This window comes from Leuciscus leuciscus (assembly GCF_965113295.1).
Source record: "Leuciscus leuciscus genome assembly, chromosome: 2".
NCBI lineage: Eukaryota > Metazoa > Chordata > Actinopteri > Cypriniformes > Leuciscidae > Leuciscus > Leuciscus leuciscus.
Genome location: NC_138726.1, coordinates 9,692,554 through 9,707,780, shown reverse-complemented (window position 1 = coordinate 9,707,780; position 15,227 = coordinate 9,692,554). Strand labels below are relative to the sequence as shown.

Genomic DNA, 15,227 nt, shown 5'->3' with positions numbered 1-15,227 from the left:
AATATTAGACTTACGCTTATTAGAGAAACACAATCTTATGGAGACGAACCGGTTTTAAAGTCCTGTAAATTAACTTTTTTTTTCTTTCTTTCTTTTAAGTTTTGCTCGTGACTCGATATTGAAATTGCTACCATTTCTAAGTAAATATGAAGATACATATTCATGAAGATACATTAAGCTCCCTGTAATTCATACCTTGATAGCACGCAAATATTTCTGCCCATTTTTGCTCTTGTGATTGTCAGCCTCTGCTTTTCCGCTGCAGAATGAAGCCGTTGTGAGTGTATAACACGTCGAGCCGTTACTTGTAGCTAATACAAGTAAAATACTTCAATTTTCTGATGTTAGTTTTTGACTTGTTGGTGCATTTTACAGCCCTTCATCAACACACAGCCCACCTCAGATTTTAATAAAATCACAAATCGTAAAAAACAGAAGAACATATCTGTCCCTAAATTCTAAATTCACCCCTGCCCAAGCCTAAATCTGGCCCCAGACATTCATCCAAAAAAAGTTGAGAACCACTGGATCAACCTGTCAAAGACATTTTAGTTCATGTGATGATGTTTGTGTAATGATTTGTAGGTAGCTCATCTGGCAGAGGTGGAGGATGATGATGCAGCGAAGGTGATCTCTTGGCATATCCTTGGTGACATGGACTGTGTGGTTACTGAAACAACATCTGCTGCCAAGAAAATCTATGATGATACACAAGGACGACAACAAGTCTTACCCCTCGAGACCGTCTTCTGGAGACCAAATGATAGGTACACATACATACATTCTCAAATATCCAAATATTTCCAGATACTTAGTGTTTTTAGTAGGGCTCAGAAGAAATTTTAGTGCACCGACAAAAGTAATGATTATGAATGTGTTGGAAGGCGCTATGGAGCGGAAAAGAGAGTAGACGTGTATAACCAATTTTTTTCATTAATACTAGCCATTTTTTTAGATAAAAATGAATATGTTGGAGAGAACAGCTAGGAAACTGACTGAATATTTTATCAGTTTATTAATAAACTTGTGTTTTCTGAGTAAATGTCGGCTGCAAAAATGAAGTTGACGATGCCGACTCGTCATCTCCACAGTATAGTGGATGTGCCTTTATAGAGGAAGGCTCATTAAGTTAGGCATGAAGTAAGCGCAGTAGTAATATAAATGCCTCATTCATTAATTCAAACAACCAATGCTAGGGCTGGATTAACAATATCAATTTGCTTTTTTTTCATGTGTCTTAGGCAATTGCCTCACATCAGGAATGGCTCGTCTCTCTTCCGTCCAATTGGAAATCCTGTGTTTGTCAAAGATCTGCTCATTTTTCCTCAGCATGTAGAAAGCTGCAATAAAGGCAAGTCATTCACACTCACTGACAACAGCATACAACACAATGGTAGATTTAGAGTCAAAAATGAACTTTCCATTCCTGCCAGATTCAGACATAAAATGGCAGATTATACGCGGCTGCTGATATATGAATGAATAAAAAATAACAAAGTCAAGTACCTTATGATTCTACAATAAAAGCAGTTTGTTTAAAAAAAAAACATAAAATGAATAAATACACCAATAAAAAACTGCACAATGTCTTTGATCCCCTATGAGTTTGTTTTTTTACTCGAGTTTTTAATGTTGTTCTAAAGCCATATGACCTTCTGTCTTTTTCAGAAAACAAAAGACATTTTGAAAAATGCGCTGCTCGTCCATTTAATGGCAGTGAATGGTGACCTTCAAGCTTAAAAATAGAATGCCAAAAAATAATGTCATGCAACTCATGCTGTATATGGCAAATGTTTTGAATGCACACTATAGGGTTTGTTCAGAAACGCACCGTAAAGTGTTATTTAGCAAAAATCTTGACCTTAGCCTCTGATCTCCTGTGTACATTCCTGTAGAGTTCGTGTGCGGAAGAGAGCACAAAAAGTACACATGAGAAAATAAGATTAATAAACACACAACACAAGGCCTTTAAATTCTCCAGAAAGTATTTGTGTACTATTATCTGTGTTGTGCCACGGTTGATAGTTGACAGCCAGAATGACAGTTCACACGTGAACTAGTTATTAATAGTTTTTATTTACTTCTGTTAATAATTAAAATGATTTAATTCACAACTAATGTAATCATTTAAAACATAATTCTCTTTTTTTATAAAAAATATTTTGGCATTTACTAGGCAACCAAAGTATGGCAACTGTCATACCCTGACACCCCTGCTGCACTTCCAAAACAATTCCATCTGTCTCATTTACTAACCAAAGCCAATTTTCACTCTCATTTAGTGCTCACTGGGTATTAATCTGGGATCCTGGTTATACTGATGAAAAATAGCATGATGAATTTTCACTACAGGGATGCAAAACAGATTTTCCAGAAAATAACCCATGATTAACTAAATTAATAGATTCATTCACATTTGAGGGAAAATAATGAGAGCATGAATGAATGACCTGTTTGAATGGGTATTTGGAGTTTGAGGGCATTAATTTGAGTTTGAATATGAAAATATACTCTTAACACCTCCCTCTCCCTGCATGCATTCTATTTGGTGTCTTAACTTAGTTTGTATAGTTTTGTATGCATGAACATTGCACTTTCTTAAATCTTTCCAGAATACTGCCATATTAATGTCATAGAATGATGTAATGGAATTTTCTTATTTGCAATCTTTCTTCACAGCTAAGTGTCTTGGCATAGAGGCTATATTGGCAGTATCAAATGATCGCATGTGTGTGTATTGTGGATTGAGCAATCATATTTGCCTAAAATATTTGGCAGCCTGTAAATGTTGGCATGCATTATTTTTAAAACTTGTAAATATGATCAGGGCAAACATAATCAAATAATGAAGCTATTGATGTGTTCTGACTCTTTTCAGTTTTTGCAACCTTTCTTGGAGACACCATATTGATTGATGATTTGGATTCTGCTAATCACTATCGTCGGGGGGTAAGAGACTGAGTGTATGTGTTTGTGTTGAAGAATCTTCAGATACTTGCCACAGTGTGTATAAACGTGAATATTTGGTATAGGTGGTTCAAAATAAGATGCAGTGCCCCACGCTCCTAACGCGTCAAGGGGAGCGGATACGCAGCAACGGGAAGTTTGGTGGTGTGCAGAACAAGGCTCCACCCATCGAGAAACTTCGAGGGCAAGTCTTCGGAGCACCATTTCCCAAAGAGTACAACCATACATGCCTTCAGATAGGTAACTAACATACTTTCTCTTTTGGTGCAGTGGAAGAAATTTGATTTTTTTTTTTTTTACTGTACTTAGTATGTTTCTCTCTCATATTAAATGTAACAGTTAACCAAAAACAAAAGTTGTGTTAATCATTATTGTATTGCTTCAGTATAATGTTGGAATGCATATATTATTCTTATGGTACTTAAGGCAAGACACTATTGGCAAAACCACTGTTTTTTCATTAACTGGTCAGTTTAGAGATTTGGGGCTATTTTCCTTCCATAATACATCTTATTTCAGACTATTGGAAAGAAAACATCCGAAATGCATATTTAAAAGAATAGTTCACTTAAAAATGAAAATTCAGTCATCATTTACTCACCCTCAAGTTGTTTGAAACCTGTATGAATTTCTTTCTTCTGCTGAACACAAAGGAAGATATTTTGAAGAATGTCTGTAACCAAACAGTTGATGGACCCCATTGACTTCCATAGTATTCTTTTTTTCCTACTATGGAAGTCAATGGGGTCTATCAACTTTCTGGTTACTGACTTTCTTCAAAATATCTTCCTTTGTGTTCAGCAGAAGAAAGAAATTCATACAGGTTTGAAACATCTTGAGGTTGAGTAAATGATGACAGAATTTTCATTCATAAGTGAACTCTTCCTTTGTGTTTATTTTATTAAACTTTATCTACAGTATTTCTGACCGATTTCAATTACATTACATATCTTTAAAGGCTTTTTTCTCAATATTAGATTTTTTTTCTGCACTGAACCAGAAATATCCACTTCAGTAGCACTTACATGCGCTAAAATTTCCATAATTGATAAAGATTGATAAAGAGAGATATTCAAAATCCCCTCTGTGAAAAACTTTATCTCTAATATGACAAGAAAATGAAAATAATTATTCAATGTTCAGATTTTAGTTCTGGAAATATATGCAAATCGGTGCATATTTAATTAGATGATGCATACTTTACACATTTAAACATAAAATTTTAGAAAATAATAATAGCCTATTCACCTGTGGTGTCTTGTCATAAAAAATACTAATGTGAGAGAAGATGATGTGTCTCCTCCTCATATAAATGGATGAAAACTGTATGTAATCTCTGTCTCTTATATTTGAATGTTCATTTACAGAGTTATTACAGCAGTACAGTGGTGCAATGCAGAAGGCCTCGGATGTCGAATACGAATATAACAATCATTTTAAGTACCTGCAGAGTCCTCAGATGAAACAGAAACAACAAGCACTCAAGCAGCAAGAGGAAGAGTTAAGAGAACTTGAGCAAACCCTTGGTATGTGTTTTTACCATTGTAGATTGGTATTTCTCATGCACAGCATGCTTGTAATGCAGTACTGTATACTTAAGTATTGAGAGTTTACATGAAGAAACTACAGCCTTAGTACAACAGTCTATTATTACAGTATATGACATAATTTAATTCAGGTTTAAGAAAAAGTCTGACTCTGCAAACTTGGGGTTAAGTTTATTGGCCAATATCACAGTGATTTGGAAGGGGATCTCAACATTAGCCCAGACCCTTAACTGGATGTGGCTGGATGGACATTTCTACTTTTGTTGACTAGATAAGGCTGCAACATGCCAACATTTAAAAACAAATGAAGGGATCTGAATACTTTACTGAACGCAAAACCAGACTTTTGATGATTTGCTTTTATTTAGTCATTGTGTGGTATACAATAGATTAAAAGTGTAAAAAATGTGTTGTTCATGTGTATTTTAGCAAAAGGCTGCAAATTATCAACTTGTGAAAAAATGGAGGGGTCTGAATACTTTCTGAATGCAATGTATTTGCAAGTGTGTGAACTTTCAGCTAATTTGATTCTTTTTGTGCCTTAGCAATGTTAATACATATTCCTTCAAATGGGGATAGGAATGATTCCTTTAACTTCTACGTACTCAATACTTTTTGTAATTGGTGAATTCTGACAAATGTTGACTGAAATGTGGCTGTATGTGTGTTTGCAGCCAGAACTCCTCAAAAAAGAGGGAAACGAAGCCTTGAGCCTGAAACGGCTGAGCCCTTAGTCCCTCCTAAACGGACCCGTCGCAAACCTTGCAAGCTGGGTAAATCAATGGTCATCTGAAATGTTTGCTCTATAACTCCTATTTCACACATGATGTGTTTGCAGTACTATGTGGTGCAGAAGCTGCACGCTCATTGTGCTTTTACATAAGATGCGTTTGCAGTGTGCAGTTGATCCACGGCTTCTATATAATGTTTTTTTTTCCCGCATGAAATACAATACACTATTTATTACTTAAGAAACAAGGCGACATGAATGACATTAGTCTGAATGTGGAAGTGGAATTTTTTATTTATTTATGACCTGCAGTAAGAGAAGTACCACGTTTGAATGTTTTGCCACTTGCCTGAGCAACTTAATATTTAAATCTATATAAAAGTAATGAATGGAAAATTTTATAAAGTTTATATTTATTGTTTAAACATGAATATGTCTATGAAAGTCTATTGTAATGTTGCTGTTTGAGCATAAACAACATCTGCAAAGTAACTACGCTTCAAGTTCAAAGCAAAGGGAGTTATTTTCTTTTAAAGAAATAGCTTTTTAAGGACTACAACAAATGGCTGGTTGGGACTACAACAAGCTTCTTCCCGGGTTAGTTACATCACAAACCCTAAAATTGACAATTTAGGCTTATGACAATGTTCCTAGGGGTGTTTTGTTTTGTGTGGGACACTATTGGTTTATGGGGTACCGGTGCTGCTTATGCATGTCATTCCAGTCCCTATACAACCAGTGCAAGAGCTGTATCAGCATTCTCGGTAGAAAGTTAAGCATGTTCCCAGTGAGTGTTGGACTCTACCATGGCTGTCCCTTGTCTGTGATATTCCAGATGTAGGTGTTCTGGGCAAGTCCATCTAGCAAGAGACCCAGAGGCAGATTTAGGATGTGCTGGAGGGATTATATCTCTCGGCTGGCTTGGGAACTCCTTGGGATCCTTCAGGGGGATCTGGGGGAAGTTGCCAGGGAAAAGGGCATGTGGGGGGTACTTAGCCTGCTGACACCACAACCCAGTCCTGGAAGTGGCAGGGGAATGGAAGAAAGATACAACAAGTAATTCAGTGATTCAATTAGGCTGTGTTTATTCTCTCTGTAAAATTTACCACAGATATTTTTTTATTTTTTTTTCACAACGAAGCAAAGCTATTTACAATGAAAAAAGTCCTGTAGATTCAACATTGTTTTATGGTAGTTGGTAGTAAGTAGTATAGTAGGTTGGTAGTAAGTCTTAGACCATGTGGTCTTGTCTAGACACTCGCCCTTCAGGGGAGCTGAAAATGTGCAAAGCATCTTTCGCACATCATACATTAGGCTTCTTTGCATCCCCTAAACCAAAATTTCTCACATGTGGTAGGATTCTTCCTCTTTCTTTCTTCCATCTCATCCAGCCACTTTTGGTTCTCAGAAGGATTTAGGATGTAATTGTGATTATAGGATGCATACTGCAGTGATCACAAAGACAGCATTCAGTACTCAACAGCACTCTCCATCTGGATGGTTTAATGCCAAAGGTCCACTCGACAACCATCTTTGCCTAAGACAAGTCTATGATCAAAAAAATGTAATCTCTATTGTGAAATAAAAAAATTAAACCAGTGGCCATGAGAACGACTCGGGAGGATGTGGAACCAGAATTATGCCATTTAAGTTGACCATACAGTCCCCTTACTGTAGGGGACTGTATGGTCAACTTAAATGGCATAATTCTGGTTCCACATCCTCCCGAGTCGTTCTCATGGCCACTGGTTTAATTTTTTAATTTTTTATTCCACAATAGAGATTACATTTTTTTGATCATAGACTTGTCTTAGGCAAAGACAGAAGCATGCAATACCAACACCTGAAGGTCAAATATCTTCTACTCCCACACCACCTCTGGCCTCCTCCATTCCTCCATTATCTGCACAAATAGCAGATACCCCCATCAAACATCCCAGAACGCCGGCACTAATGTCTAAAGGTTGACAGAGACAGAATAGGAGAAAAGTTATATCACCAAGTCCAGCAGACAAACAGCTACTATAACCCACGCCACAACCGCATCTCAACCACATGTACCATGACAGGACGATGGGATTTACTATTTTGCCTTCAGTTTAGTGCCTAAAGTTAACAGGCTTAGGAACCAGAACTGGGCACACATTTATATCCTCAGCTACCTTTCAGATCTGGAGTTAGAGGATGCAAATCAGCGACATCAAGGCACACGCACCCAGCCCCCATAAACAACAGGATTTCTGGCATTCCACCCCATCACCTCCTCCCATGAAGTCCAGAGCCATCATCCTCACCATCTAACACCTCCTCTAATTACATCCTACCATCAGCATGGATCAGAACAGGATTCCTCTCCTGTGCACCGCTAATTACTATAGTTTTACATGGTTCTATAACACTAAATGCTATTAATTAATTTATTCTTTTTTTTTTCTTTTTTTTTTTGAAAATAGTTAAGTAGTTTAAAGTTATTCTGTAGGTCTTAAGTTTTTCTTTTATCTTAATGTAACCTACATCTTCTATTTGGTCCCACTTTTTGTGTGTGTGTGTGTGTATTTAGGTACTATTGTTACAAAAAAAGGGGTTTAAAAAAACACATCCACACTGCTATAATGTAAATATGTGCTGCATGCTTTTCTCTCAAAAACAAAATAAAAACACCACAAAAATGTCAGCGGTAAGAAAATGGTAGTTAAGAAGCATCTGATCATAGTGATGTGGATATCAAGTCATGTCACATTTATTTATATAGCACTTTATACAATGGATTGTTTAAAGCAAGCAGCTTTACAGTGTTAAACATGAAAAAAAAATGTCAGTGTCACTTTCAATAAGAATTACAGCTTTATTTTCTACTACAATGCAGCTCTCCAGTGTGTTCATGTTTTTGCTTCTGTCTAAACCTTGACAGAACAGAAGAAATTAACCAGAGATTTCCACGTCAAAGAAGGCGGAGCTTCAGAGCCACACCTACCTATTACGTTATTATCATGAGCAAACTGTAGTTTGTGTGTGTTTTTACCAGCCAAACTTTTTCACAAAGTTTGCTTTGTCAAGCTGTTTCTAACTCCAACCGAATTTTGTTTTGGCCCAATTTTGTTAGAAATTGTCACAACAGTTCTTCGATTTCACCTGTAAGTATATCATTATATAAATATATATCGGTATAAGTATATATTGTTTACTTTTTTTATTTTTTGTGCCATGAAACAATTTTATTTTGTTGCAGTTCTTTTTATTGATTCAGAAGCCGCAGATTAGTTACCCACTGCAAACGCATCTTGTGTGAAAGCACAATGGCTGCTTCCGTACCGCATATGTACTGCATACGAATTATGTGAAATTGGCGTAATCGTTTTTTTTCTGCCTTGTCTGTTGCTTTTTCACTGAAGTTAATAGTTTGTTGTTGTTTTTCCCCCCACAGATTCATGATGCAACAAACTGACAGCTGAAGCAGTGCTTTTTGAGTTTATTCAGAGTATCAAAGATTATTTTGTGTTCTTTGTAAATCCTTTTTTTTTTACTTTACACTCTTTACACATTGTTTTAAATTTCAGGATTTAAGCAGAAAGCAAAAAAAAGTTAATATATTTTGTATCGTTCTTTCAAAAAAAAAAAAGTTTTTTCAGTAACATCAGGTCCTGTCATCCTTTTTTTATTCAACAAACCTTCCAGCAATCACATTTTTACTAAAGCCATCTTTTTCCTGTGACGGTAAAGCCCAATATATACTTTTGTTTTTGCACACACACACACACACACGCATGAATACAGTGTACATTAGCATTTCAATGTATGCTCCATTCACAAATTGTTTAGAATTTTTTTATGACATGGACATTACAATTACATTGGACAAACCATATGTATTTGCTTGGGTGTTTTAGCACAAATGATAATTTTTAACACCTGTCCACAGGAGGCTTTTAGAAAGAAAATACAATAATAATACTGATAACAAAAGTAATAATAGCAATACTAACAAAAAAGGATAAAGAAAATATACCATATGATTACAGATGCAAAAAAACCCCATATATTCAAATTGTTTACATAAGTTATAAAGCAAAAGCATCATAATCAGAAAGGATTTCAGTAGTAGGTTATTCATGCGAGCACTGTTGTTTTGTTTTTAGCCATTGTTTAAGTCCTCCGTTAAAAGCATTGCCATCGGTCTCTAGTTTTAAATTAGTAGGTAAAACATTCCAGAGTTTTGGCCTCTTTGCAGAGAAAGCAGACTGACTAAAAGAGGTCTTGTACTTTGGGACAAGACAGTCACCTCTGATAGTGGCTCGTGTGTTCGTCCTATGAGAACTTTGACGCCTACTGACTAATTTAGAAAACGGTGAAACATGATTATTTAGACATTTAAAAACCAGTTTGAGGTATTTAAATCAATAAAACTGTCAAAGCCAAGAAGCTTATGCTTTCTTAAAACATCACAATGATGCCATCTCATAGGTTTCCGGTCCATAATTTGTATTGCCTGTTTGTAAATTTGAGAAAATAGGTTTTAATTTAGTTGGAGAGGCTTGTGACCATGATGTGACGCAATATGATATATGTGAAAATATCATTGCATGCATGTATAGTTTTGCAGTGTGACATGACAAATCCCGAAAACAATTTATGTTTGGTTTGACCTTCTTGCAGATGTACTTAAGATGATTTTCAAATTTGAAATTTGTTTACAGAATAATCCCAAGGTACTTGACTTCATTCACTGCTTCTATTACTTCATTTTCGATCTGCACCTCAAATATATACAGGCCTATTTCGTATGGAGAAACACATGGAACATTAAGAGATAAATGAGATAACTCGAGCCATTTAGAGATATTCTGTAATGCCTTTGCCAGGTTGTTTTAGTGGAAACCTGGACCACAGTGTCATTAGCATACATCTGACAGTTGACGCCCAGACAGCATTTTGATAGGTCATGTAAGCTCGCGCTCGATCGGCCCAAAACCGGCATCCGACCAGCGCGGAAGGTCTTTACATGTTACTGTCCTTTTCTCGAAGCAAAGTATTTTTTTATTAAATGCAATACTTTTGAAAATGTATTCTCTCGTTATTTCATCTGACTCCATAACTGAAAAGGTTTTAATGATATCTGTGGATCATTAATTGTGAGCGAATGTTTGACTATTCCTTTTAACTCTTTAATGAAAATAATGTCAAAGTCAGTTAAAATAATCAAATGTAACAATTTATTATGTCAGGTAAATGTATCATGCCATAATCAATTCAAAGAAAATCGATACAAAACTTAAAATGCTCTGGAATAAAGAGAAAAGATGCAACCCAACATTAAGAAATGCATGAGGCTGAGAGGTCTCACTCTCAGCCTCACGGGCTAATCTGAAATACAGAAAGGGCCCCGAATCCTCTGCTGCATTTCATTATATAGGCAGGACCTTTTTCACTTGGAAACATGTACTAACAAAAGACCATTTGCTAGGAGATTATCTTTTATCTTTAAAAAATCAGTTATCTTTAAAGGGTAACTAAACCCCTGGTCAGAGCCTGACTCCACCCACTGGCAATATTTGAAAAATGCTGGAAAAGTAGGCAGAGCCCAGTGGAGAGGGGGCGTGTATCTGAGACATATCTCTCTGTAGGCAAGGGCGTGGTTAGCTGGTTCTCTCTGATGTCAGAGGGTACCACAACTTCCAATAGGAAAATTCAACTGCAGTAGCCACTGTTCAACCTGAAGAGGGCAGCACTCAGACGTTTTTACACCATATTTTGTAAAATTAAAACACTTTAAACACAAATGTCAAAAAAATTACTTTAATCAATGAACAGCACTAATAAAGCCCCATTCTTACAGATCATTAACTAAAAAAAGTTGGTTTGGGGTTTAGTTACCCTTTAAACTCTTAAAAACCTTATTACCTTGTGTTTATTTATTTGGAAATGAGACATTTGTACCAGTCGCAATGAGACATTTCAAATGATACTAAATACGTACAATACTTGATGTCAATCATTCACATCAAACTACATTTTCTTGGGTGAATTCAGATGATCTGAGCATGAGAGAGAGGGGGTGAGTGAAGGGGGAAAGAGATGTAGATTAGGATGACTCGAAGGTGAGACTTTTCGTCTCGATAGTGCACGAGGGCTTTAATTTCCAGAGAGGTCCTTTTGTCCTCTCAGGGTCTGGTCGCTCTTCAACCAGACTGTCCGGCATCTCCTAATTTCTCAATTCTTACAGTCATTTATGTACATTGTAAACAACAATGGGCCAAGTACAGACCCTTGACTTCACCCCACTGACCCTGACACATTGCTGTCTCCTGCCCAAATAAGACCTAAACCACTGCAAAGCTTCTGATTTAATTTATGTAACAAGATTCTGTGATTAACAGTGTCAAAGGCCTTTTTTTATATCCAGGAACACTGCCCCGACAACATTTCCTTTATCCAGTGATTCTTTAATTTTGTCAAGCAAATAACAGTTAGCTGTTTCTGTGGAATATTTGTCTCTAAATCCAAACTGCTGTGGATAAAGCAACTGGTTAGACTCTAAATCTTCCGCTAATTGCTCGGACACAATCTTTTCCAGAACTTTTGAGACTAAAGGAAGGATAGAAATAGGCCTATAATTACTTGCCTATAATATCTCCCGATTTATAGACCGGTGCAATTATTGCTGTTTTCCAGCTCTCTGGGAATATTTTTGCTTGTACAAATTTACTAAATAAGTAATTGGCTCCAACAGACAGCTTTCATATCTCTTAATTAATGCAGCATGAATGTTGTGAATGGAGTTACTCATGTTTATAATCACCTTTTTAACTTTATCACAAGATAACTCTTTAATACAGAAGGAGCCTGTGTGAGCATCGTCAAATTATTCAGGAATATTGACTCGATATATTTAAAATTACTTGCTAATTCTTGTACGGACTTGATTTAAAAAAAAAACGATTAAAAACATTTGCAATACCCTCATTACTATAAATCAGATTATTACAAATTTTAAGACCATTTATTTTTAAGTGTTTTGTCTACTTGAATTGGTTAGTCTATTTATATGTTGCCACAATTTAGAACTGTTGCCACTGGCTTCTTTAATTAGTCTTAGCCTTTCGCAGCTCTGATACTACTTTGTTCCTCAAGCCAGTATAAGGTGGTCAGTATTAGTTTTTGTTATTAAGGACCTTTTAAGAGCAATATCTCGCCTTTTAATGATCTGAAGGATGTCACTGTTAAACCATGGAGTATTTATATTTCTAAGGTATACTTTTCCAGGTTTACTTATTAGATCACTTAAAACAGAAGTAAAATTGCTTGTGCTAAAGTTTCCCTTTCCCAGTTAACTTCCTTCAAATCTTGTTCAAAATTGGCTTCTTTAGACTTGGGAATTCCTGTTGTTAAAATTGGATTTTCTGTTTTATTATGGTGAAGTAGACGTTTATAGTTAACTTTCTCACAATCAGTGTCATGTTATGATCTGAAAGGCCAATAATGAGATTATACGTTTTTGTTACTCTCTCTGGCCTGTTAGTAAAAGTAAAAAAAAGAGTCTTTCTAGTGATTCGTGGGTCTATCAATCAGCTGTTTGAATTGAAATTTCTCCATAGTTGATTTTAATTTTGATTTACCACTTTTAACCATCCAGTTAATATTAAAGTCCCCAAACATCATACATTCACAACGGTTGTCAACAAGAAAAAGATTCTTCAGTTCATTGTAGAAATTTACATCGTGACATGGAGGATTATAAAGCACAACTATGTTAAATTTCATGTTTGGAGAAAGAATTACATTCAATCCCAAGCACTCCATGTTCATGTTCAATTCAAGTTCTAAACATTTAAAATGCTCCCTAATATAAAGTAAAACACCCCCTCCCCTTCCTTTGGCCCTATCTCTCCAGCAAGTGTATTCTGGTATGTTAATTAAGTCAGTAGGAACATTATGATTCAACCAAGTCTCAGATATGCACAAAAAAATCCAAATTAGAATCAATAAGTAAATTCTGTATCTGACCTATTTTTGGCAATATGCTACTTATATTTATATGTCCTCCCAATATTCCTTTGGGTTTAGTTTCAGAGTTCCAGATGATTCTAGCATGATTAACAGTTTGAAAGAGTCTTGACTTCCTCTGTTTCAACATTGCGCGATTTATTGCAAGTCTTGGCCGTCGCGGTACTCTGTCTTTGTTGACTTTCATCCGCTATCACTGACGGGCCACCATGAAAACGACAGTTTATAGCTGGTATACTAACGTTACATGGATCAATATGAGGCACAGAACTCACCCCAGTGTCCATGCCAGTGGTCCCAGACTGATCAAACCCTACTGCCGCTGTTGCTACTCCTGCTAGACACTCGCAAGACAGCCCGGAGTCTGTAACCTTAACCGCTGTTCGAGTCCATCCTGTTCTCCCAGAGCTCCTGTGGATTCCCAGCCATGTCTATAATGTCTATAGAGTATTGTAGGGATGGTGAGTTCTTATAAGCCAACCCGGAAGTTAGCTTTACGGTGGTTCCCTTGGGAAAAAAAAACAATAGGATTTTTTATTTGCTTCTGTAGCTTTTTCTATTGGCTTTGATCAACAGAAGTTTGATTCAAAGAAGCTAAATGTAGGCTATACTGCAGTCGCATGACTTCAACATCACCACCATTAAGCTTCCGACAACTCTTTCAGTATTTAAAAAACATTTTCCCTGGAAGCATGAGTTAGTACGGTATTAAGAGCCCAGCAATCACAAACACAATGAGGCTGTGAAAGTGAACTAGTAAGTAAACGAGTTTACTTGTTCAGAGTGATGTTTAATGTCCCCGACAACATCTTTAGTCCCATTTAGCCACTTATTAGCAACTGCCTTATTCTGTACTAGTAAAATTGGACTGATGCTGTGTCCGAATATGCCTACTTCCATACTATATGACCCTGGACCACAAAACCAGTCAAATGGGTAAATTGAGATGTATATATCATTTGAAAGCTGAATAAATAAACTTTCCATTGATGAATGGTTTGTTAGGATAGGACAATATTTGGCCGAGATGCAACTATTTGAAAATCTGGAATCTGAGGGTGCAAAAAAAATAAAATATTGAGAAAATGCTACTTGTGACTGGTTTGTGATCCAGGGTCACATATGACCTATTACTTCCGGTGAGATTCTGAAATGTGCCTTCGATGGACACTTTACTATCCCATGAGGCCACGGGAGAGGGTTTGTGAATGGAAGTGAAGCAACGCAACTGATGCTGTAGGTCACATGACAATGACAAAATGGCGGATGTAGTATGTCTGAATTTCATGCATACTACACACATTTATACTAGGTAGAACATACTTTTTTAATGGTCGCAAAGTAGAAACCACATTTGAATTAAACCTACTATACAGTATGCAATTTTGGACGCAGCATAAGAACAGTATCTCACGAAAGGGAGTACACCCCTCACATTTCATCAAACATTTTAGTATATCTTCTCAAGTGACAATAGGCTATAGAAATGAAACTTGGGATATATTTTAGAGTAGTCAATGTGCTGCTTGTATAGCAGTATATATTAACTGTTCTCTGAAAATAACTCAACATACAGCCATTACTGTCAAAATAGCTGGCAACAAAAGTGAGTTGGCCTAAGTGATAATAGCTGTACATCGTTTAACCATGCAAAGCTACATTTCCTATTCATCATTTTCATGTTTTTGTCTGCTTGACAGGACCATACAAATGTGTGTATCTTGTATTAGAGCAGTTTAAATTTGAGCTTTGAGTACAATTCTCTCATACTGACCACCGGATGTTCAACATGCACCTCATAGCAAACTATCTAAGGATTTGAGAATTAGAATTGTTGCTCTCCACAAAGTTGACCTAGGCTATAAGGAGATTGGTAACACCCTGAAACTGAGTTACAGTACAGGCCAGGGTCATACAGATGTTTTCGAAGACGAGTTCCACTCGGAACAGGCCTCGCAAGGGTCAATCAAAGACCAGTCAAT

The 15,227-nt window shown here is 36.4% G+C and overlaps 1 protein-coding gene across 1 annotated transcript in view; it reads left to right on the top strand.

Moving 5' to 3' along the window:
- The window catches only part of smchd1 (structural maintenance of chromosomes flexible hinge domain containing 1), a 69,757-nt gene extending 59,401 nt beyond the window's left edge, over positions 1 to 10,356 (top strand). Inside the window, exons 43-49 of the mRNA XM_082161694.1 lie at positions 586 to 767; positions 1,242 to 1,351; positions 2,879 to 2,949; positions 3,033 to 3,207; positions 4,335 to 4,493; positions 5,189 to 5,287; positions 8,669 to 10,356. Coding sequence (XP_082017820.1) covers positions 586 to 767; positions 1,242 to 1,351; positions 2,879 to 2,949; positions 3,033 to 3,207; positions 4,335 to 4,493; positions 5,189 to 5,287; positions 8,669 to 8,676 — 804 coding nt within the window. The 3' untranslated portion in view covers positions 8,677 to 10,356. The remainder of the gene's footprint in view (positions 1 to 585; positions 768 to 1,241; positions 1,352 to 2,878; positions 2,950 to 3,032; positions 3,208 to 4,334; positions 4,494 to 5,188; positions 5,288 to 8,668) is intronic.
- Positions 10,357 to 15,227: the final 4,871 nt, after the last annotated feature.